The sequence below is a fragment of the Ovis aries genome, chromosome 7, assembly GCF_016772045.2.
Source record: "Ovis aries strain OAR_USU_Benz2616 breed Rambouillet chromosome 7, ARS-UI_Ramb_v3.0, whole genome shotgun sequence".
Classification (NCBI taxonomy): domain Eukaryota; kingdom Metazoa; phylum Chordata; class Mammalia; order Artiodactyla; family Bovidae; genus Ovis; species Ovis aries.
This window is the reverse complement of record NC_056060.1, coordinates 30,888,459-30,914,063: the sequence shown is the minus strand read 5'-3', so window position 1 is coordinate 30,914,063 and position 25,605 is coordinate 30,888,459. Positions and strand designations below refer to the sequence as shown.

General features: G+C 40.9%; 1 protein-coding gene across 10 annotated transcripts in view; it reads left to right on the top strand.

Annotated features, from left to right (window-relative positions):
• Window positions 1–25,605, top strand: part of MEIS2 (Meis homeobox 2) — a 222,269-nt gene that overhangs the window by 61,052 nt on the left and 135,612 nt on the right. For all 10 annotated transcript variants that reach the window (XM_060418577.1, XM_012181166.3, XM_060418578.1 and 7 more), the window contains one exon: window positions 3,114–3,259. In XM_060418577.1, coding sequence (XP_060274560.1) covers window positions 3,114–3,259 — 146 coding nt within the window. The remainder of the gene's footprint in view (window positions 1–3,113; window positions 3,260–25,605) is intronic.

Below are 25,605 nucleotides of genomic sequence, written 5' to 3'. Positions count from 1 at the left end.
GCACGATTTTGTTTTAGGGTGCAGATCACATGGTTGCCTTTTAAAAGGAAAATAGCTGTTGTTAGTCCTCTGTGCTGGAGTTGGTTCACAGTCCATTGGAAAAACAAATTTATTGTGTGTTTGGAAAAGGAAATTCCCATCTTTATAGAGGTATAAACAATAATATTAATTTAAAAAATCTAATGCCTAGTATCTGGTTATTATAAAAATAGACTCATTTTTCTCTATAATTATTTGTTAGAGTGGATTCAAATTCAAATATTTAACAGCATTTGTATAAAATGGACTGCTTTATATTAAAGTGCATGTAATGTTCCTGCCTTCTCCAGTTTTAAGTTAGTCATCAAAGGATGCTCAATCCAGCTATATTTTTTTCTTGAGCTAAATGTAGTGAATCATATAATTTGAAGGTGTTAGAAACCCTCTCTGCTTTTTAGCAAGAGAAAATACTCCATGGAAATACTGTCTCTCATTTTTTAAGGTCATTGATTGGGTTAAAAAAGGCTAGTGTCTTTTTTTTTTGTTGAACTTACTTTAATTAAAGCCATTAACCTTTTAAAATAAGTATATCCAAAAAAATCTATCAAAAAAGCTAAAATGAGATTTTAACAAAATCCTGACAATTTCAGCTTAAACATATACACAGAAACCATATGTGCTTAGGAAGAAATATATACACACAGGCATTGTTTACAGTGTGTGTTTTTATATTTGGAAGACATTGAAGGAAGAGCCATTCCATACATACATTATCCGAAATGTACATCCAGATAGCCCGCATAGATTTTTCCATCCAGAGACAAAGATATCTTTATCCGTGGTAGGTCGACAGACAGACTGACTGACTTCAAACTTGCACTTGCAGTGTGGATTTTTTTTTTCCCCCCTCATCTCCGGGTACTGCTTTTCAAAATCGCCTCAGGCTACAGAACAGTACCTCAGATCCCCAAGGCCCACTGCCTGGCTCCTAATAGCCACTCTCCATCTGTGTCACATGAACAGCTGATGAGATCGCTCCAGTGTCTGTATTTTGGAGAGCACATCCACCCAGGTTAAAATGCTAGGGTTGCCAAGGAGCAGTCAGAAGCCATTAGTGTGGGTGAGAATTTGCCTTGCAGCAGTTCCTTGGCATGGTGGAAAGTGTGTACGCGTGTCTCTGCTCAAGCTTATGTGTGTGTGTGTGTGTGTATGTGTGTGTGTGTGGAGTGTGTGTGAGTCCTTGTGCAAGTGACCCCCTGGTGTACATGACTGTGCAGGGAGGGTAGGCAGCTAAAGACTAGATTCCATCCAGCCAGGATTCATAAGTCAAATGCCTTTTGTTTCTCTGTACTCCTGATTAGTTCTTTGACTATTTGGGGTCCTTTCGATTCACTCTTTTTTTTTTTTTTTTTTTTTAATCATAACAGACGGCAAAGAAAAAGAGAACAGCAACTTCGGGGTCATGCTCTAGTGTTTGGGCAGATGGAAGGGATCTGCTTTGCCTTGGGGCAGGGTGGTTGTAATGAAGTGGCCTGTCAGTCTGTAAATAGTGAGGGTCATCTCTTCCATGTGATGGAGGGTATCACATTGCAGTGAAAATGGAAATGTCAATAAAATTAATCTGCCAGCTCTTTGCTGTGGCTTTTCTGCTTCTCTGGTCAAAGAAGGTTGAGGGTTTTTGCGGCGAGAAGGGAAAAGAACAGGTATAGGGAAGCCCACAGAGCAGACAGTCGGGACAGGTTAGAAGGCAAGGGGCCCATGGCAGGATGTCCCCAGTGTGGCCCAGTCCAGGAGGAGGGAGCTGGCCTGGGAAGAAGCTGGTGGATCTATAGCATTCCCAGGGAAGCTGCGGAGCGTCTAGCTCAGGCTACATTGAGCACAGAGTTTATTGTTTTAGGCTTTCTTGGACAAGGTTTTTACTTAGCATGGGATTTATGGCATTTACTGCTAATGAATGTCTATTCTTAAATTACAAAAACCCCCATCTCAGCGCAATTCCCAGATGTTCTTCCAGGACCCTGGCTTCTTAAACACCAGCAGGGAGCATAAACTCTCCACTTCTCTGTTTTCCTCTTTCGTGTGGCTCCAGGCTAATGATGTGCAAGGAAAACACAGCCATCTATAAAGCCCCAGTGCTGTCCCCGTATTCTTCATTTATTTTGCATTTGATTATGCCACAAGTCGGATCTTGTTTCTTTCCTTTTTTTAAAGTTATTAGTTCAAATATTAATGTAGGGATATGGCATATATTGCTCCTCTTGATTGATGCCTTCCCAAAAACAGGAAGACGTGCTCGTATGAATTTTAAGAAAGTAGGGGTCCTGCAATGCCTTGCCAGAAGAGTTTTTCAGATACATAATTTAGATGCCCTCCAGGCAGGCTTTCAAGGCATTTTTGCCGGAGGGCAAGAAAAAATAACTATGACTGTTAAAAGTAAATGATTTTTGCTAATGCACAATTAATGCCAGAGAAAAGCACAGAAGAGAAAGATGTTGATAGAAACTTCTGATTAAGTGAGCACCCTACCTTGATGTGCATCTTTTTTGTTTTTTAATGATAATGATCAGTGGTGCAGAGAGCTAAAAGTTTTCATGTCACGCGGATGCTGAGTCCAGGGTCAACTGAGGAGTATGTGAATGTGCGTGCTTGGGAGGTGACAGTTCTAGGAGGGGCTGAGCAGGCAGTGTGTTATGTGCAATGAACAGTGACACAGTTACTGTCACCTATGCAGGCAGCCTAGAATATATAGACTACAGAACATTTAACTTGATTACCCTACAGTATGTGTTCACTCTGGGCATGGGGATGCATTTTCACCGAATGGGTTTTCTGATGGCGGTTTTCCCACATTGGATTCCATAATTGACGAAGAGCTACTGCACTGTGTCAAGAGCACAATTATAATTGAATTAATGATATGGGAGAGTGTGAGACACACAAAATTAACATTTGAAGAGGCCTGGTTTAATTTTGTCTTTTACATATTTGTGTCTCCAATTATACTTTAATGAAAGAGAATATACCCGCTTAATGGATTTCTTTCAACAAGCTTAGCTGAGCTCATCATTAGCTGCTCGTTGTTGTTGGCACCCTTTCTATGTTTTCTCTAATGTATTTTCATTTCTTTCTACTAGGGGATGGTTTAGACAACAGTGTAGCTTCACCTGGCACAGGTGACGATGATGATCCAGACAAGGACAAAAAACGTCAGAAGAAAAGAGGCATTTTCCCCAAAGTAGCAACAAATATCATGAGAGCATGGCTCTTCCAGCATCTCACAGTAAGTCAAGATGAAAGAGAAAAATAAGTTTTGTTGTTTTGCCTTCTCCTAGCACATTAGATGGGCTCATACAGATTTTTTTTTTTTTTTAAAATAAGGTGCCTATTTTCCCTTTCTTGAAATCTGATGCCTAACAGGGCAGTTGAGGTTTTTACCAATTCTCACCACCCAAAGAGCACCCTGTAGAAAGGAGGAGTTTTTATTTCCACAGGTCAGGAATGGACCGTATTCAAAATGATTTAGAGCTCTAAAAAGTCTATATTAAGTAAATGTGTTGTTTATGCAAAAAGGTATGAGAGCAACTTCAGATAATACAACTGCTACCAAGGGAAACGGCTGTGAGAAGCTCATGAATCCATAAATGTTGCCAATTACACTCTTAACGAAAGCCATCTTCTTAGGAGGCAAAAAAAAAAGCACCTTGCCACATGTATGTCCAAGTGCTTGGTATCAGGGGCAGCTCTAATTGCTGAAGCAGCTTGCAACATGTCACGTGTTTATATGACAACCGCAGAAGGGTTATAGGTGCTATAATGCCTTTGTTTCTAAGGTAGAGATCAAAGACTCTTTTTTAGCGGTTCAAGTCCATTATCTTATAAGCCGATCCCGTTCACTTATGGGGGAAGATCAACAATGTGCAACATTTTCCAAGTAACAGTTTATCTTCCTGTTTGCAATTGGTTTTATGTGTCATTATATATATATATATATATATACCATTGACTGAGACCCTCAAGACCAAAAAATTACAATATATTTTTGCAGAGGAACTACATGCTTGCATTTTACTCTTCATTTGAAACTTCTGGGAAAATAGTAAAGATGTCAGAGGCTGTTTCTTGCTATAAGATTGTTTTCAGGCCATTCTATTTAGGCTGCAGCTTAAAAATAGAGTAGCACACTGAAAGCTGAAGGTCTTTGATTATCCAACTTGTGGGTTGCCATGCTGAATGACATTAGTTACAGTGTCATGAGTCCAGGACAAGGTTCCACGTTTATTTATGGCGGTGGCTGCTGAGCGACTCTTCCAGCAGGGCTCCAAAGGGCGAGGGGTGGGGCGCAGCAGGGAGGGCAACATGATAGATTCACATTCCTAAATCGGCCATTTTGATGTAAGGACATTAGTAGCAAACTAAGGTGTATCGATCTGGCCGGTGGTGTCAGGATTAGCTGGGAGTACCAACGAGGCTGCCGTGGCAGTGGTTATTCTTGCCTTGCAGCTATGGCCATTTCAAAGGTCAGGGCCCTGCACTGACTGGGCTCAGAGGAATTAGACCGAACATGCCGTCTCTGGGCTGATTACTTAACCAAAGACAAAATAATGAGTCCTAAGCAAATACTGACTAATTGAAAGGGCTGTAAATCCATTACATATTGGTCAGGGATAATCAGGAGTATTTAATCACTTTTATCTATTCAAGAGCACTGAAGCTGCAACAGCAAAGCCCTGAACCTTGCCATGTGGTTATTATTCTCATCATTATCAAAATTACTTCACAGCTGTTCTTTGCTACATCACCTCAGCTGGAGATTTACTAACCTGTAAAATGTTTTTAATTTGGAAGTCGAATGAGTGCGAGGGGAGGGGTTTCTCATTTTTAACTGAAGGTTTGTTTGGTTAGAGTAGCAAGTAAGAAAGGCAGGGTGGGGCAGATGGCAGGGAACTGCCTTCTCCCACCAGCTCACCTGTTTGATTTCCTCCCTCTGTCTCCCTGCGTGCTCAGCTTCGTTGGTTGAAAGTAGAGAGTTCAGCAATTACTTTTCAAGCAAACATCCCCATGTATTTTCAGCCCCTCAGTCAAAAAAAAACCAACATCATAGAACAGCAGAATCATAGAGAATGCAGCTGCTTTGTTTACAAACCAGGAAGCTCAGACCCACAAAAGGAAGTGATTGGCTCAAGGTCCAGCTGCGATCAGGATCCAAGCCTTCCTTGACCCCAACTCAGTGCCCTTTCTACACATTATGATGAATTTGCTAGAATCATGATCACCATGAACAGTTGCATATCACCCTTACAACCTCTGCCATCAAAATGCTCAGCATCAAAGGGAGGAAATAGACGCAAAGTGCTGTTTGCTTTACTTATTTTTAAAAGTTGCCTGCTCCTGCAACCTTTCCAAATAGAGAAGACTTACTCTACACTTCTCTGTTAAAGACAACTCTCTCCTTTACCACCTGGGTCTGTGCCTTGAATATTCCTCCAAGTATCCAGAGCTTATTGGACCTCTTGCTTGGCCAGTTGGTGTCTTACCTCACTGGCCACCTCCCTGTCATCCTGGGTTGAACCCACTGTGCACCCTGACTGCAGGCGAGGAATTGTGCAGACCCATTGATTCCTGGGTGCTCCTTGTGGCTGTACAATTCACTCAGCACTATGTACTGTGTACCTTCTCCCCACCACGAGGGTGCTTTCATCTAGATAAATATGCGCGAGGCTTTGTGCAGAATTCTCTGTCCAGCTGAAAATTTTAATTAATGCCTGTCCTTATGATGGGGAGAGAAGACTCAAAGAACCTGAGCCGGAGAGTTGGGAACTGACATTTTGAGTTCAGCTTTCCGGAGTCCTGGCTGAACCTCAGTTAAGTCCATTAAGTTCTCTGGACCTGCCAGTTCTCCATTTTTCAAAAGGATCTGCACGTTGCAGGCTGCTTTCCCGCACTGGTGTGTTGGTTACACTCAGAGCATGACTCTGCCCCAGGTTCCCTGGTCATCCTCTCCTCTCAGTACCCCGCTTCCTTTTTATTTTTCATTAAGGGCTTTGTTCTTCTCCCCACAACCTTCTTTTACACCATGCCCCTTTATTACTTTCTCCACTGGCTTTGTCTGTCCATCTCTCTCTCTGCTCTTTTCCCTAGCCTTTCCTCCACCTTCCTTGTATGTAAGGAAATTCTCCTCAGCTTTCCCTTTGGCAACATCTTCCCTCTTTATCCCAGCGTCACCCCAGCTGCAGGGAAGAGGTTCAGTAACTTGATGAGGATGGTTCTGTAAAACTTTTACTTTCCAATCTTTAATGAGCTGAAAGATTTACTCAGCTATAATTCTGAGCGCAGAAACCAAGAATAGAGCCCCCTAACTAGCGACATGTTAATTTAAACCCCTTTTCTTATGCACTAACAGGCATGAGGAAGTCCTTGGAAATAGAGATGCCCCACTATATTTTTCTGTCATTTAATTAATTTCAACTTTCAAAGTGAAATGTTGGCTCTAGCTCACTGAAAATAGATGTAGTCTAAATTATTATTTCATGTAAATTTCTTTGCAAGTGCATGATTCAATGTGCATTCCTTCATTATTAGTCTCTTTAACATTATTTCAAACTGGTTTGTTCCCTTTTGTGCAGTATGACCTGCTCTTGTATTACAATAATCCCCGATGTACCCTTTTTTCTTTCTTTTTTAAAAAAAGAAGCTAATTGAATTATCTCATTATTTTAATTTGTTAAGCAAATGTATTTTGGATCTCAGGATGTGTTCTTAAAGAAGGGGGTTGCTGAGGCTTTGCCCCCTGAATGGGCCATTGGCCCATTTTGACATTCATGCATTCATTAACTAGCAGAACATAAAAGAACTCTGGTTGTATTTTTTTTTTCCAAACACCCAACCAGCATGGAGCAACTTTTCCCAATAAGCCACAGGGGTCTCTCTACATATGTTCTCAACTGCAAGCTATTGTCACCTATTCTGAATACCTCAAAAGGCCCAGAGAAAAAAGAACCCCACCTCAACAAAGGCCAACTGTAGCAATTGTTAAGTCTTAGTCTCAATATGACAAAAATCATTAACCTTCAGTTTTCTTGGAAGAACAAGTTCCACTACAACTGTAACAGTTAAAACACTCTCTCTCAAATTCCTGTGCACCGCCAGCTTTAGGGGAGGAGGTAATAAACTCACAGCTAATCGATGATATTGAGGAAAATATTTAAACTAAATCCAAGGTGGCCATAATAAACCAAACTCTCTGATGAACTGAGGAATTTCCATATTGAGTTAAGCACTTTAAACTTGCTTAGTCTGAAGTTAAATAATTAGTTTCTAGTTTCTAACTACCAATTTCCAGAATGTCCTTTAAATATCACAATGATTTTAAGGAAATACATCCACATATTTAAATCCTCACAGTAATTTTAAGGAAATAAACCCAAGTAAATACTTTTCAGAAATTCAACCAGCGAAATGTGTCGTATGTTACTCTTACCCCCTCTGTTATTGGTGGACTGCTCTGCCTTGCTTCTCAGACTAAGAAATCTAGTGAAGATGGAGGAAAGAATCTGTTGGAATGTATGTGCTTTTCCTGGAAAGTACCCAATGGCAAAAAATCGTAGGGAAATCCTAGGGAAGTATATTCTTTTCCCTAACACATGGAGATTATGATATCATAAAAGTAAGCCTGCCATTACAACCGTTTTTATTTGACTTCAAAGATAGTTAAAGAAAGAAACAGCAAGAAATAATACGCGGGCTGACGGTTTATTCTTAACCATGAAAAACTCCTCCACGCCAAGAAGCCCTTAGTGTACTCAATTAGGCTCTCAGGCACCTCCACTTGCCACCTTCAAGAGCTCCCCCAGTTGTGCTGCAAAGAATATATTTGACCATGGAATGAAAACAGGAAGTGCTCACACACAAAGACACCACTTGCTCATACCCGTTTCTGACTACAGTTTTTCTTATTTGAAAACAGAGGGATAAAGCTCACCCTTAGCGGATGTGGGACTTCTTTCAAAGCTATGTGTACAGAATCAGAAGTAAATTTATTTCAAAGTGATACAATATTCTGCAGCCTCCTGGAAACTGCAGGTTCTAAAAACTCTGCCCTTTGTTCATGGAAAAATGCTTAGCCTCTTGCCATGTCTCTGCTGGTAAAGGAACCGGAATGAAGCCTGTCTCTCAGGTGTTCACTGGTTTCACTCCCTGCCTATTAGAGTTCGTTTCATGGGATTTTGTGAAGGTCTGTTTTGAGTAATGAAAATGTGATTTAAAGTATATTGTTTCACAGAGACAGTGAACCCAAATTATGAATAAATACAGTTCCATGTTACATAGAGAAAGATATCTCTTCTTTAGTGAATTCAAGACCATATCACAGTCAATCTAATCATCTCAAATTTTTTATTGTATGTGTGTATACAGACACACACACACAGAGAAGAGAGAATGAGAGAGAGAGGAAGGCAAGACTATTTTGCCCTTTAATGGTTTCTCTTCATTTTATATAGATTCAAATAGTTTCTTTTCTCAAGGAGGTTAAGAGGTTTCTTTTCTCATGTCAAGGTTGAGAGCACAAGGCCTGAAATCTGCAGCAGTAGATTTTTGATCTTGAACACTGAGGTCTCTGGACTTCACTTTCCATATCTATGGAATGGGGATAATTTTAGAACCAACTTAGTAGGGTTGTTACAGGCATTAAATGAGACAATGTAAACTATTTGGCTTCCTGCCTGGGTATATAATGGAAAGCAATTGGTATATAATGGAAAACAGCTATAATTTCATCTTTTAATTTGGTTGAATAGCTACCAGGAGACTTTGACCAGTAGAACTGGGCAACCAAAATGATCACATACCTTCCTGGGACTCTGTGAGATGGAGAGGCTGACTTTGCCAAACAAGTCAGCAGGAGATAACATAGTCTAATTTCTGCCTTCTAGAGTCATGTAAATGTCAGATAGGGCTTCCCAGGCAGTGCTAGTGGTAAAGAAACCGCCAGCCAATGCAGGAGATGCAGGTTTGATCCCTGGGGCAGGAAGATCTCCTGGAGGAGGGTATGGCAACCCATTCCAGTATCCTTGCCTGGAGAATCTTATGGACAGAGGCGCCTGATGGGTTTACAGTACAAGGGGTCGCAAAAGAGTCAGAAATGACTGAAGCAACTTAGCACACAGGCACGCAAACATCAGATGGCTGTTCAGTGATTCTAGATGCTCTCATCAGAGAGTCTAGGTGCCCACAGAAAGCCAAAGCATCCTGGTGAGTCTTCCAGGATGGAGTGGGAGGTAGAGAAGAAAATGGCTGTGGAGTAGTTTCATAATGCCTCCGTCAGGGCCTCCTTTTTGTAGAGAACCTCCCCTTCCCATAAGGGTCCCAGTACATGAACAGAATCTAGTCTCTGCTTCCTTGGAGTATTCAAGTCTAGGCTGTCTGAGAGACAGCGCAGTGTGGGTTTGTAAAAAGGGTCACTGGATGTGAAATTTTAGGCTTAGGTTTCTGCTCTGTAATCTTGGGTGAGTGATTCAACCTCTGAACCTATTTCCAAACCTATGAAATGAAGAGTAGACACGTGCTCTACTTAGCCGGTTGCGGGGCTGTGAGGCTCAGATGATGTGCCAGTTTGTAAACTGTAATGTGTGGCACAGACGTCAAGTGCTTTGGCTTTTGGCTGTGTGCTTGGGACTCCTGCCGATTAAGGTCTCTGGTACCTCACGAAATCACCACGGGTCATAGATGTGGTGTTGCCTTCTTCTCCACCCCAGTTTCTCCACTTGTCCATTTCCACAAGCGTATCCATGGAGACACTGTGATAATGTCCATCGTTAGACGTCTTTTTAAGGGCCTTGAATGGTTAATTGAATCAGTATTTCAGGGACATTAGCTATTTCTACTTGGAAATTAGTGCCCTCATGATTCTGAGATCCATCTACTTTAATACTAATTGCTATCGGCTAACGTAATACCAAGTAGAAAACGTTGGCCTTACTTACACAGTGAAAGATGGCCTTTCTTGAGTTCAGGGATACAGATGTGCACGGAATATGAGTGAGGCTCATGGGCTGAGACATGCCTGTGAGGAGACGCCTGTGCAGAACACACAGCTGAAAAACACCAGCAGAAAGAGCCTCCCGCAAACACGCAGCCGAGGGAGGCCGCCCATGGCCTCAGCCTTTGCATTGTTTTCCTGCTTGCCGGGAGAAAACATCTGTGAATTATTTGAATGGAACCTTATACTGGAGATCGTCTGAATTGGTGTCATCTCTGTTTAATTTCAGGAAATGATGTCACAATGCATTAAATAACAATACTGGGTGATTTATTTTCCCGTGGACATGCTGTCCTAAGCATTCCTCTTCTCTTGCAATGTTTCCAATTAACTGTAAGCTTGAGTGTTCTTCCTATTTCATAATGATTTTGAGGGGTGGGGGGCGGGAGATTGGGGTGGGAAGAGAGGTAATTTCAGAGGTTGCAGAGGTTCAGAGCTAATGGCACATCCATCATGTTCTTATTGGGACAGGAGGGTACTGAACATCAGGGCTGTGATCGCCACTGGCAAGCTACCATAGCGCTGGTTTTCAAGAATGTCTAAAAAAGGAAGCCTGAACATTCTGCTCCTAACTGTCCAAAGAGTCACCGGATGATTTTAATGGTGACCTGCATACTGTAGCTTCTGCCTTTATCAAAGTTTCCATGCACTCCCTTCTTTAGTAAAGAATAGAGGACATAAGTCAGTTCTGTGTGCCATCTGTCGTCGTTTTTACAATTTCTCAAATTAAAGAGACAGGCTAAAAATTTAATGTTATGTTGAATCCTAGAAACTCCTCTAGAAGAAATGAAATTGCAACTAAATTTACTTTGTGTCTCTTGAGGGGAAAAGAAACAACACATGGGGTTGTGTCATAACCTTTTACTTGTAGTCCCAGTCTGGTATTTAGAATTGGATTATGAGGGATTCTGCATGTGAAAACCTGATGTGTTTGGGATTCAGCAGCCTTTGTCCACATTATGAATAACTTTGAGATAAAGTCCCCAGTACAGTGGCAGCAGCAATGGCCTTTCATGGGATGATGAGATGTGTAGTCTCTTCAATGTAAAAATTGGTCAAGACATTTCAAAATTTATCAGGAGGCTCAAGAGGGAGGCGGAGAAGGCAATGGCACCCCACTCTAGTACTCTTGCCTGGAAAATCCCGTGGATGGAGGAGCCCATGGATAGAAGAGCTGCAGTCCGTGGGGTCGCTAAGAGTCGAACACGACTGAGCGACTTCACTTTCACTTTTCACTCTCATGCATTGAAGGAAATGGCAATCCACTCCAGTGTTCTTGCCTGAAGAATCCCAGGGACAGGGAAGCCTAACGGGCTGCTGTCTATGGGGTTGCATAGAGTTGGACACAACTGAAAGCGACTTAGCAGCAGCAGCAGCAAGAGGGAGGGGATATATATATATGCATATAGTTGATTCCCTGGTGGCTGAGACAGTAAAGAATCTGTCTGCAATGCTGGAAACCCAGGTTTGATCCCTGGGTCAGGAAGACCCGTTGGGGAAGGGAATGGCAATCCACTTCAGTATTCTTGCCTGGAGATTTCCGTGGATAGAGCAGCCTGGTGGGCTATACAGTCCATAGGGTCTCAAAGAGTCAGACATGACTGAGTGATTAACACTTTCACTTTTCACTTTCGTAGCTGTTCACTTTGTGTTGTACAGCAGAAACTCACACAACATTGCAAAGCAATATACCCCAATAATAAAAAACAAAAAAGTATATCAGACCATCCCGTTTATCTCAGCTGAGACGCACTTAGAAAATTAAGTCCCAGGTTATGAGTTATGAGCTGAGAGACACATTTAAAAAAAATAAGTAACTGAGAGAGATTGAAGAATGAAATGCTTATTAAATTACCATCAAAAAGAAACTAAAATAATGATTAGCTCAAAGTTTAGCATCTAATTTCATAAAATATCACTCTTAAGTATAATTGTTTAAAAATACGTTAAAGAATTCAAGGAAATGGAGAATTGAGGACCCTTGAATAAAAGAAAATAGGCATGTGCATATCTGAATATTCAGCTATTTAAAAACTCCAAGAATAGAATGCTATTAAATGCTGTTTAGTGAAACCTGTGAATATTCATTCAGATCATAGAGAAAATTTCCATTTCTTCATTCCACATGACCACAGTTTGCAAGTGTATTCTGTGGAGAGGTGGAGCAGTTGGGAATTAAAGTCCAGTTTGACTAGGTTGTGAGAGCACTCAGTTTGTTGCAGGATAGGGTCAGAAAGTGACCTTAACATTCAGAATTCATTTTGATTTTAGAGACTGTTACTGCACAGATTTCAGAGGACTCCTGGAAATGCCCTGCGTTCTCCATGCTGTAGTCTGTTTTTGCAATTTGAAACAGATTATGAAGTGCAAAGATGATATCCAGCCCCACTGCTCCCGTTAAGAAATAGTGACTTGAGTAGGAAGCATTAGGTTGGTTGAATGGAATTTGCCATGTTACATTGACATGCTGCCTGCCACTTTCTAAATTGATTGGCAGCAGTTGTTTACAGTATGTAATCACTGGCACCCTTTAAAGGTGTATTATCCTCTTAAAACATAATAGTAATGCCATTTTCATGCTTTTACATTTGCTCTTCATATTTTGAACTGCCAAGTCCCAAATCTGCCAGAACTAATTTGTTTTTATCTAATAGTGGATAAGTTGTCAAGTCACAATATAATGGCAGATAATTTTTCTTAAACTATAGTTTTACTTCTTGGTTGTAATAGATAACATGAATACTGTTGACTCTGTCTTGATTGTCCACAAAAAGAAAATACAACTCAAGAGATTATTATTGTGGAATTCTGTGATGACAAGAAATAAAGAGAATATTATTCTGAGCATTATAGGAAATTAACATGAGCCACTAATCAACCCTCTTTAACCACCCTGCCCCTCAATTTACTGGCACCTGATTTGCCTAACACAGCCAGATAATGGCTGGAGATCTACCCTTATCAATTCCAGTGCCAAACCTTGTTGCTACTCTTAATTGTAATTGTAATACTTGACTTATCAGATTATAACTTTCTAGACATATTTACTTCTTGCATCATTCCTCTATATTCACAAGTATTCCAGAATTAATTTTGACTTGGGACTATCTGGTAATTCCATTACTAATAACAACTCTGGTCATCTGACAGTTGTAAAATGGCTTATTTCTTACCCTGGGACACCTGGTGTGACCCTGTCACAAGCCAACAATAAACAACCCAAGTGTACTCGGGGTGTGCTGCACTAGTGTTTCAAAAAGAAGAAGGCTTTAATCAAACAGAAGAAGTGAAAGCTGGATTATTCCCTGTAGATTGGTGACATGTTGGAACTCTCTATTAAAGCAGCTTTATTTTTTCCCCATAGTGAAAAGTTACAGATTCCATTTCAGTGTTTCCAGGATACCTGCAGGTAGCTCATGAGTCGTTACACTTGTTTTAAATCCGGCCCCACAGTGAATTAAAAGAAAAAGTGGTAAGACTACGTGGGCCATATATCGTTATTAGTCAGTTATAAGCTCAGTTTTGTTCTTGCATTAGTTTTAGGAAACCATACGTTTAGATCCATCTGGCAAAAATCCCACCAATTACTTGATAGCACTTTGATGAAGACCCCTCTTATTGCTTAATCCTGAAGCTTTTATGTTTGCTTATGAACTACTTAAGTGATAATCAAATATGACCATGTGGAAAAGCATCAGTTTTTAATATGACGTTTGGTAGTAGGTTTGGGCTCCAAAATCACTAAAGATGGTGATTGCAGCCATGAAATTAAAAGACACTTACTCCTTGGAAGGAAAGTTATGACCAACCTAGATAGCATATTCAAAAGCAGAGACATTACTTTGCCAACAAAGGTCTGTCTAGTCAAGGCTGTGGTTTTTCCATTGGTCATGTATGGATGTGAGAGTTGGACGATAAAGAAAGCTGAGCGCTGAAGAATTGATGCTTTTGAACTGTGGTGTTGGAGAAGACTCCTGAGAGTCCCTTGGACTGCAAGGGGAGATTCAACCTAAAGGAGATCAGTCCATCCTAAAGGAGATCAGCCCTGGGATTTCTTTGGAAGGAATGATGCTAAAGCTGAAACTCCAGTACTTTGGCCACCTCATGCAAAGAGTTGACTCACTGGAAAAGACTGATGCTGGGAGGGATTGAGGGCAGGAGGAGAAGGGGACGACAGAGGATGAGATGACTGGATGGAATCACTGACTTGATGGACATGAGTTTGGGTAAACTCCGGGAGTTGGTGATGGACAGGGAGGTCTGGCATGCTGCGATTCACGGGGTCGCACAGAGTTGGACACAACTGAGCGACTGAACTGAACTGAACTTGGGACTAGCCTGGAAATCCTTTCAAGAGTTCAGACTTTTTTCCCCTAGAGCAAGTTTAAAGAAAAGTGTGATTTAGTTCTCTTTGGTTCTTACATGCTTATATTCACTCTCTTGTCAGTGTCTACCCCAAATATCCCCTTCCTTATTTGGAATACATATAATCTGTTAAATAGAAAAAGGCTGCTTTCCTGAGTTCTGAATTTATTGTTGGGCATGATTGGAGCAGATAATGGAAACATTTAGAATCCATTACCAAATCAGTGTTTTTCCTGCCTTTAGATAATGAGGATGATCTGTTAATTCTTGTGTTCTACAAAAACAAACAAACATTTGGGGTCAGGGAGAAAGAAATTCCTCCTGTTTAGAAGACTATATAAATATACTGGTGTGTGTGCTTAGTCACTCAGTCATGTCTGACTCTTTGTGACCCCATGGACTGTAGCCCACCAGGACCCTGTGTCTATGGGGATTCTCCAGGCAAGAATACTGGAGTGAGTTGCATTGCCCTCCTCCAGGGGATCTTCCCAACCCAGGGACAGAAGCCAGGTCTCCCCCACTATGGGAGGATTCTTTACCATCTAAGCCACCAGGGAAGACCAGGAGGGGGTAGATTTCAGGACAATTGGAAGTTACTTAGCCAGCCTCTTTGTTCAACTCAACCTTTTGCTTTCTGAGTTATCTTGGGCAAGTCAGTTAATTTTCTGAGTGCTGGTTTTCTCATCTTGTTTTGCGGGTCAGCTGAAGTTACAAATAGCTCTTTGAAAAAAGCAGAATACTCTGCAAGTAGAAAATATTCTTCATGAATGTTTTCATATAACCCACTGAAATAATTTCTCCATCCTAGCTCCTGAACTTGCATACAGGTGATAACACTCTTCAAAGAATGATACTCTACTCATTTCAAAACCTAAGTCTGTTTTGGAATGAGGATCGAATCCTACAGTTAGCCAGATACATCCAAGGAAGAGGGCAAAAGATCTCATGCACCATTTGTACTGTGGCACAGTGTTAGTGACACCGTGAGTCAAAGTAACTTTTGAAATGGCATAAACTCAAAGTTAGGAAAAAGAACAAGATGACAGCAAACACTTAACAATAAACTTATTCCTACTTGAGTTGTTCGCTTTGGGACCAGCTCCTTGGAGGTTTAGACATCTTGTTCTTTATTCATAAACTTTTCATCCTGAGAATTAATGGGTTCACCGTCTTGCCACTTTTCATCTAGGTCAAGCTGGTTGGGTGAGTAGTTTTACATCTCTAAAATGACAGTCTCATAGGCCCACTCTAAGGAGGCAGAATCCTGTGAGAGACACAGAATTATCTCATTGCAGCCAGAGAATAGTGGGATTATTATTTTTTGAATATTGTTTCAAGCTGGGTGCTAAAATCAGGCTACATTTGATTGCACATTCAGAGATTTGTGGATGCAATAGTTCTTAAGACAGAATCCTTTGGCTGAAGCATACAATATGTAGGGGAGAAGGTGAGGGGAGTTTAGAAAGATATACCGAGGCCTGAGGTAAGCCAGATACCTGGATGAGGGACCTCTTTGAGGGTTAGAAATGATGGGACTGCATCAAAACCATGGCATTGTTTAAAGGGAGGAAGAGGGCTTCCTTGGTGGCTCAGCAGTAAAGAATCCACCTGAAATGCAGGAGACATAGGTTCGATCCCTGGGCTGGGGAGATTCCCTGGAGGAGGGCATGGCAACCCACTCCAGGATTCTTGCCTGGAGAATCTCATGGACTAAGCCTGCTGAGCTACAGTCCACGGGGTCACAAAGGATTGAACACACCTGAAGTGACAGAGCACAGTCACGCAAGGGAGGGAAAAAGTGTAGAGGGGGGATTTGAGGATAGAATCTTTTTTAAAAACTACATTTAAAGTGAGGAAGAGAGAAAGTAATGAACAAAGATAAAGAAGTCAGACTGGTGTACAAGCATAATCAGATCATGTGAAGAAAGGAGTTTCAAAGTAGAGGAAGTAGATTCTGTAGAAAGATCAAGGACGATGATATTGACTAAAAATAAACCTTTGGATTTGGCAGTTGGGAGTCATGGTCTGTCTTTGAATTCCACCAACTAAGGGGTGAACAGGCAAAACTGGAAGGGAACAGAGGAGGAACAGGGGATAGATAGTGCATGGAGGTGTCTGTTTATCAGCAGAGGTGAGTCAGGTGAATCAGATGTTGAGTCAGCAGTGAGAGGGGATCCCAAGGAGAGATACTGAGGTGCAGGTGTTGGGGAATGCGGTTGGGTGTGAAGAGAATGACGATGGATAATCCAAGGTTTAAGAAGAGGAAGCCAATGAAGGTAGAGTTGAAACACAGGTGTAGGAGACAGACACATTTGTAAAGTGTAGGAAGGAAGCTAAGTGAGTTCAGAAAAGAGCTTCTCTGGCTGGATGAGTAGGAATTGTGAAAGGTGTGATCCAGAGAGAATTAGGAAGAGAGAGCAGTGTGGCCTTGGAGCAAATAGAAACACGCTGGCGTGGACCTGCTCCACCTCAGTGCAGCCTTTTCCAGGCAGAGCTCAGGAACCCAGGAGCATGAGGACAAAATGAGACAGTAGGAAAAACCTAAGCTGGGATTCACAGCATGAGTGAAAGGGACAGTTTTACTTAGAGAATTCTCTAAATGACTAGTAATTCAAAATTCCTACGAGATATTCTTTCCTTGGATCATGACTGAAAAAAGGATTTTATGGTTCATCTGAGTAATGAAACAAGGAAAGTCAAAATATTTTTGGAAAAGAAAAATGAGGACGGTCATTTTAAAAATTTAATAACATTGAGTGTTATTAAAGTAGATTATAAAGCTACAAGGTGTTGCACTGGCTAACACAATAGGCAGAATGATCATTTGAACAAAATAAGCATACACAGTTTAATCCAAACATATGGAGATATTTATTAATTTTGAGGGCATCATTTTAGATCAATTGAGAAAAAAAAGAACAATTCAATAAATGATTTTTGGTTAATGCTTTAACTGTTTTTGAAAAAAATAATCAGTACTCTGCATCAAAATAAGTTGCCCATTTAAGAATTCTTTGAAGTAGATTTAACTATTTTTATTTCCTTTATTTAGTGAAATTCTTAAAGAGCATAAAAGCAAAGAAATTATAAAGAAAAGTGTGAATTATTAAACAAAAGTAAAAATTAATAACTTTTGAATGTCAAGAAAAAACACAAAATAAAGGCAAACATTAAACTGGCAAGAATATGTGCATCATATAACAGACAGAGTGTCCTTAATAGATATGGTGTACAAATAAATAAGAAAAAAAAAGTGCAGTACATAAAAAGACATAGATGAGTAGGTTTATTCACAAAGAAATACAGGTGGCCAATAGGCATTAGAATAATTAGGACCAAATCAGTTTTTAAATCAGCAAGAAAATATTATTTTTTTCTATAAATTTTTTAAAAAGTCTTAAAAAAGTAGTGTTTAGCACTTTTCAGAGTAGAAGGAAATATTTGACTTAATAATGACTATAAATATTGGCTTATTCTCTCTGGAATTTAAATTGGTAATGTGTATGACTAATTGTATTCTTATCCTTTGATCCAATAATTAATTAGTTTTTAGAAGTTTATGATAAAGAAGTAATAAGAAATAATACAAAAATTAAGGAGAACTGAGTATAAAGACATTATGAAAAAACATTGCAGAGTCTATAATATTCCATCATGAAATATTGTAGAATATTATGTAATCATTAAAAATTATATTCTCAAAAATATTTTGAGATATGTAAAAATCTCTCAATATTCTTCCAGGTAAAATAAAACAGATAAGGCAATATGCATGATATGATTATAGTTTTAGAAAAAAAATATTTGGGATCATAGTCTTTGAAGAACAAATAAAAATGTGAACAGTGATTGTCTTTGAGTAGTGAAATCTGGCTGACCTTTTTTACTTTTTTCTTTACACTTATCCATATGGTCTACATTGTCTATAAAATGTATATTGTGTTTATAATACAAGACAATAAATTTTATTTTAATAAAGAGACATGCTGAGTAGAGGGCTAATAACGTGTGCTGGTACATTGGGAACATAGGAAGCCCACTGAGAAGCTGCAAGTCCAAATGAAGATTAAGAGGGAGAACAGAGAAGCAGGGAAAGAGCATTGGCAGGCCTGTGGTCCTGGAAAGGCAGCATCTCTGCTTGACAGAATCTAGGGCTGGGAAAGTAAAGATGGATGACATTGGATTTAACAGAGGCAGAATATTAGAAAAGTCTTGGTCATTATATTAATACCTTCAAAAGTAGAAGCAAGAAGTGGGGTCAGAGGGAAAGAGGAATATTCTAATGTTTACAGAAACCACTGGGGAAGGTGGAGGTGGCTTAGAGGAGCATCATTGCCCACAGCAGAGGAGAGGCCTGGTGGCAGATGGCTGTGAACACCATGAGAAAAGTGGATAGAGAGTCTCAGGTCAGGGGCTGAGAGCAGGGATCGAGAGCACAAAAGGGAAAAGTTAACAGTCTGGCCTCTCTTCCCAGACTCCAGAGGGACTGGTAAGGAGGGAAAACGGGACTTCTGTGAGAGAGTGTCTTAGTTCAGGCTGCAGAAACTAATACCACAGATGAGGGGGCTTAAACACCAGAAATTTATTTTCTCACAGTTCTGCAGCCTTGAAGCACAAGATTGGATGCTGGCAGCATGGGTGTCTGGTGAGAGCTCTCTCTTTGGGTTGCAAATGGCTGCCTTCTTATTTCGTCCTCACATGGCCTTTCATAGTTTTGTGTGGAGAGAGAGTTCTTCCTCTTCCTATAAGACCACCAGTCCTATGAGATTAGGACCCCACCCTTATGACCTCATTTAACCTAAATTACCTTCTCAAATACCAGTCTTCAAATGTGATCACAGTGGCAGCGAGGGCTTCAGCATATGAATTTCGTGGGAACACAGTTCAGTCCGTGACTGAGAGTTTTTAGGGGAACAGTGTTTCAGGACAAACCCAAGTTGTATAAAGTCAAGGATATGGAATTTACATTTGTGTGGAAGATTAAAGTTATTTTTAGTCCCTGGCACAGCAGGTGAGGTCGAGGGCAGAGGAGCCGGTGGTTAACTTAGGATGTGTCGAGACAAAACAAAGGACCAGATGGCCAGGAGCGGTGCCTTGAGGGGTGGCAGGCCTGGCTTAGAAAGCTTGAAGTAGAGAAACCAAGACAGTGATTCCTGCAGTTTCCCCAAAGCACCTGGATGGAGGAGGAAAAGAGCAAGCAAGGAGGGTGTGGGGACGGCTGCTCAGTCGGCTAAAGGAAGCCACAGACTGGGTGCCTATTTTGATCAGCCTCGAGGTTTGTTTGATCTAGCTGTTTTTCCTTAGAGTTCAGTTTTTACATATGCTTCAGCACCCAACCAGCTTGTGTATTTTCAGGATTTCCATCCCCCCTACCCCCCAGCTTTCTCTCCTTCAGTGTTTAGGTCAGGGAGGGGAGGGATGGGGGCTGGGGGCCCTGGGTCGGGGGGAACCAAGGTCTGTGAGCAGGTGCCCTCCCTGGCTGGTCAGGCTGTGCTCCTGACCCTTCCCGGGGACCTGTGATTAATACGCGCTTTGTAGCGGAGACTTGGCAAACCCCATGCTCCCCAGGACTCGATTCATAATTCACAGTGAGCAGGAGGAGCGGAGTCTTTGTGGTGGCTTGTTTGCTCTCTGCCACACAGAAAGCAGTGCATTCTGACCTTCACTGTTATCTAATCAGGAAGTAGACCGTCCTGGCGTGTGGTTGCGTCCTCCTAGGGCTCTCTACAACTGTAAATTATGTTCCAGCTCCCCGGATCTGGGGCACACCACACTTTACATTACTATTGTGTATCTTAAAATAAACAGCGTCGCAAGCTGTTTATTTTGGTGTTACTATGTATGCAATTTTAAAACAGTGGTTACTTAAACAAATGTCTCTGTTCCCACAGCACTTGAAAGCCAGTGTTTGCTCCTGTGGTTTTAGGTTTTGTCACTTCTGTTTGGATTATATCTGAAATCCCTGCTGTGAGCGATCGGAATGCCCCTGGCAGCACCTAAGACAGGACCTGTTGTTGGGCCCTGCCTCTCACCCTGTGCAGCCGCCTCCCCTCCCCAGCACGCACACCCCCTCCCTACTCTGTAATGCCCTGTTGTTTTCTCCATGCGGTGCTCTCTTTATCCCCATGAGTCATCTAAAAGTCCTTTTCTTTAAGTTCATGGATGCTGACCAGTTTAACTGAATAAGTGGTACTTGTGATGATTCTGTAACAAAATACTGCTCGCAGATATTCACGTAAAATCATTAGTGTGCTGTAGATAGAGTGCTTATTCCATTGACACAGCTGGGACACAATGAATGAGAAGGAGACAGTGGACAAAGTAGACGTGAAGTTTGGACAGTGACTTCCCCGGTGGTCTTGGGTCCTTCTGCCTCCACTGCTTGCAGGAGTGAAGCAGGGAGGGCCAGTGTCTTAGCACAGACAAGACTTGTGGGCAGGATTTCAGGTGGGCTCACAAGAGGCCACTTCCTAGTGCTCCTTCTTTGGATGAATTATTCAACATCTCCAAGCTCTTCATCTGTAAAATAGGTAGAATTGTCTGGGTGGGGTGGGGGGAACAGATGAAATAGACTATGTGAAATAGTTTATCTCAGTGCCCCAAACTAAGTACTGGTACTCAATATTTAGTCTTTCTCGTCTTCCTTCACCCCTTACACCAGGATATGAATTATAGCTGAGAGTGGTCTGGGTATTGTCCCCTTGGCGTAAACCTGCCGTTAATGTGGGATCCTAAGTGGCTGATCTGGCCTGCTGGGTGATGCTTGGAATCGTCATTATCCGGAAGCTGCTTAACCGTTGTAGATGGGGCCACAGCACTCTAGACTTCCTTCTCCATTCTGTGACCTGTTTTTAAGGAAAGAATTGTGGAATGATTTCAAGTTCTGTACAATGTGTGTCTTACTCCCTGCCATTGGTGGAGGAGTATCTAAATAAATATCTAAAAGTAAATTATAATCATCTTTCCATCTTGATGACATACATTTCTTCTGTGGTACTGGTACATGGTGAGGAAACTTTTTGGATAGATTTATTGGTTAGTGGATAGATGGATGAAAAGCCTGTGGATTCCGGGGTATTTCAAGAAGTCTAAATTCTAGTTGTATGATGTATTGCCTTTTATATTCAGACTAAAATAGTCTGGATAAGTATAATGGTATTCTCATAATTTGATTGTATTAATGAAATAAGATTTTTTGTACATATAGTTATTATCTATGTTTTCTGTAAAAACCAGCAATACTTTGAAAAATTTAGATTTTAAGCCTGTTTTATTGAAATCACATACAATAATAATAGTTAGATAGCATCAGCGACTCAATGGACACAAATCTGAGCAAACTCCAGGAGATAGTGAAGGACAGAGAAGCCTGGTTTGCTGCAGTCCATGGGGTCACAAAGAATCAGGCACCACTTAGCTACCGAACAACAGCAGCAATATGGCTAAAATACTGATCAGGTGATGTGTCTTATTGGCTAAATAAGCACATTTTTCTCTTGTCTAAAGTGCGTATACAAGACACTATGCTGTGAAGAAGTGAAAAAAAATATTTGATTCTTTTAGATACAGGCTAGATCCAGTAATTGTTTTTCATTGCTCTCTCTGAGTCCATGAACATTACCCTGCAAGATATTTTGAGTGTGTAGATTATTCTACTCCAAATATAAAGAACATACTCAGGGATTATAGAGAGATCGAAAGTTGGATAAGGCTTCAATGTCTATTATTAGCTGAATTGCCTTGGCCAAGTTATTTAACCTTTCAATAGCCTCAGTTTCTTCCTTGGTCAAATGATGATAATAATGCCTCCTCCTTGGATTGTCAGGATTCAGAAAGAAGGTAATGCATGGGCGAAGCATTTACCACATAGTCTGCATTAAATACTGGGGAAGGTTAGTTCTTATCATTATGTTGGCCCTTTAAAGGGGAAACATATTTTTTTAATTTTCATAATTATTTTGAAGGTGAAATAATTTCAAAATTCTCAGTGTTGTTGGTTCACCTCTGTCCTCAACCCTGTAGAATCCCATTTCCCCAGAAAGAACTGACCACAAACACGTAAGATGGGTGTGGGATAAAAATAAATGGGGAATAATGTCAGACTGTAACTAGGCAATCTCCATTTTCACTCTTCAGGGTTAGGAGGACATCTTACCTTCATCCATTCTATGGCTGGCCAGCCGTATGAAATAACCTAGTTAGTGGTATTTTTTTTTTTTAGTCTGCTTGTGCTCTGCTGAGTCGCTTCAGTCGTGTCCGACTCTTGCCACCCCACGGACTATAGCCTGCCACGCTCCTCTGTCCATGGGACTTTTCAGGCAAGAATACGGGACTGGATTGCCATTTCCTTCTCCAGGGTTTAGTCTGCTTACTCCCTTCCTAATAATTAGATCTAGTCTGGCAAGCTTTCTGTATATGTTAATTCTCTCTGGTTTTGGCCACCTCCAGCTCCTGTACCATGCTCTGTTTGATTGGCTCGACTGCATTTCTATTCATTACTTTATTCTCCTATGTGTCACTTATATCCGAGTTCAGATAATTGTATTATTACCTATATAATTATTAGTCTGCATCATTGAAAACAGCTCAAAATTCATATTATGAAGAGGATAAAGGAGAAGGCACTTTTTTTGCCCCGATAACATTAGATGGCATAGTGACAACTGTGTGTTTGTTAAAAAGCAGTTAGCACAAATTAGAAATACTTCACAACAGATGTGTTTTGTGAAAGGATATGCTAAAAAATTAAACAGAGAATACTTTCCGGTTATAATTTTAGAAAAATATTGTGCAATGAAGCAAATTTACAATTCATTTAAAATCAACCTTTTTATAGAGTGTGTGCCTTCACGATAAAATTTTGACAATTCTGCAATTTGTTTCAGTGTTTCATTGAGGGGGTGGAAATCCATCTGCCGGTTATTTTGGGGGACACCATTACATCAATAAAACGATTCCAAAGTTGTACACAGACTTCATTTTAAATTAATGTGTAGCTGTTTTAAGCATAACTGACTTAGTAAAAGGTAAAAGTTTTTATTATATGCGTAATAGTAGAAATTTCTTTTTTCTTTCTGTCAAACACAATCCGAGAATGCTGTACTCTCCAGGAACATTTTTGGGCCCTGGGTTCTTACAGACGTGTCTTCTTTTTACTTCACTGACCCTATTTTCAGCTGCTGGAGGAGCATTTTTTTGTTTTTTAAGTTGCTACCGTTGATACAGTTGCTATTAATCACTGTCTGCCATGTTGTGACGTAGGTTCTAATAACATCCCATTGAGTGGCTCTTGCAAGCTGGAGGCTTACCAACCCAGCACTGGCCTTTGATATTCGACTCACACCAGGAAAAAGAAAATGTAGAGTTAAAAAAAAAAACTGCCAATAGAAAAAAGAACAAAAACTGGAGAAAACAAGAGTGAAATCAAAAACAGATAGCTTTCTGTGAGCAGCTTCGTTTGCCTCGGGAGCGGCGAAGCTATAAATCTCAGTAGCGTTGTTTGAAAACTGAACACGAGGCTGCTAAATTTATCATTCATTCTTTGTTGTTTCTGGGAGGGTAGCAGCTCGGTGACTGGGCTAACTTTGGCCCCTGTCCCCTATCAATAACATTTCATTTTTCTCAAAATAAAATCAAAATCAGTCTTTTGCTGGATCAAAGGATACTGGAGGATTTGACCAATTGTAGGGCAAAGAAGGAGGAAAGGAAGACTGGCTTGGATTCATCCATGTGTTATGTAACTGAGATTGCCTGCAACTCCTGAATGTGGGGCTGGGGTGCTTTTCTTTCATGGAAGAAGGAAAGGGTATATGCATTTCCTGCTGTATACTTTAACAAATGTAAATCCATGAGTAAAATTGAAAGAGCACAGAGAAAGAAAGTTCACTGCTATGAGCAAATCTGGAGCCTGATGAAGCTGCAAAATCCTCTCCTTTTGTTTGCACGAGTGTTCTATGTTGCACTGCACAGGGGGAGAAAAAGGTAGAAAGCAAGCCTGCTACAGATGTGACTAGCTATGAATATTCATGAAGGCCGGTGCTCCTCCTCTCCTACAGCATCCAGGCCTTTCTGATCTCCCTCCTGCACAGCTCACAGATGCTCCCCCTGCTACTTCCACCTCTTCCCCCACCTCACATCTGCCCTCCCTGACCAACCCTTGAACAAGACTGCAGTTTATTTCTATCACAGCCTGGCATGATACAGTGATCAGTGGCCTTAGAAGTGTGTGTGTGTATGTGTGTGTGTGTGTGTGTGTGTGTGTGTGTGTGTGTGTGTGTGTGTGTGAATATACCCTTGCATCAAAACAAAGGAGGGGGGAGAAAAATGTAATTATCCACAGTTTTACGAATCCAACTCTCCTTAATGTTCATTATTTAAACCAGCAGCAATTACAAGTTCAAAGGGGTTTAGAGGGCCAGCAACCCGCATAATCACTGCCAAATTAAGCGGGACTCATTCGTCACAGGAGAGTACCCCCTGAGCAGTGAATCATGCATGCCGTGACAGGCTCTGATTTACATAAAGCAGAAATCTGTGCCCGCTGGGGCTGCACTTACTTCATCTCGGTAGTCCCGTGGTATGTGATTTTTTTTTTTTTTTTGGTGTTAGGAAGCTGCTCCGACTTCATACTTGGCAGAGCATTCCACTAGATGTTGACAATAGTTACTTTAGTGTGGACTTGTATTCAAATAACAGTTTGGCCATGATGCAAGTAAAATTCTCATTCTTGAAAAGAAAAGAAATTATTCCCTGAAAGTTTCTGAATTAGGTACTTTCGTGGTTCAGAGGAACCAGAGTTTTGGATCAGTTGTGTTTCCTTTTATCCCAGTCTGTTTAGGTCTGTGGTTAAAATTGGTGATCCTGATGAGGAAGCAAAGCCACTTGGATCCCAGACCTAAGCAGGCTTAAGGGATAATCCGTTCCCCATCCTAAAGGAATTGAGAAATGTTTTTCCCCGGCCCCCGCCAGGGTCCTTTCCTGGCTGGTGTTGGGTGTTGCCTAATGATGGTGGAGGTCCTTCATTGAAGAAACCAGTTCCTTGAAGCTGGGCTTTATGTTACCAAACTTAAGAGGGTTTCCAATTGGATAGTTCAGGAAACCTGCTTGAGAGCTGTCATCAGCCTTTGAAATCTCTTGGGTCTAAATAATAAAAATTCCAGAATTGAGTTCAAGTGAAAATGCATTAGTTTCAGGATAATGATGAAAGAGGACACAATAATATTTGT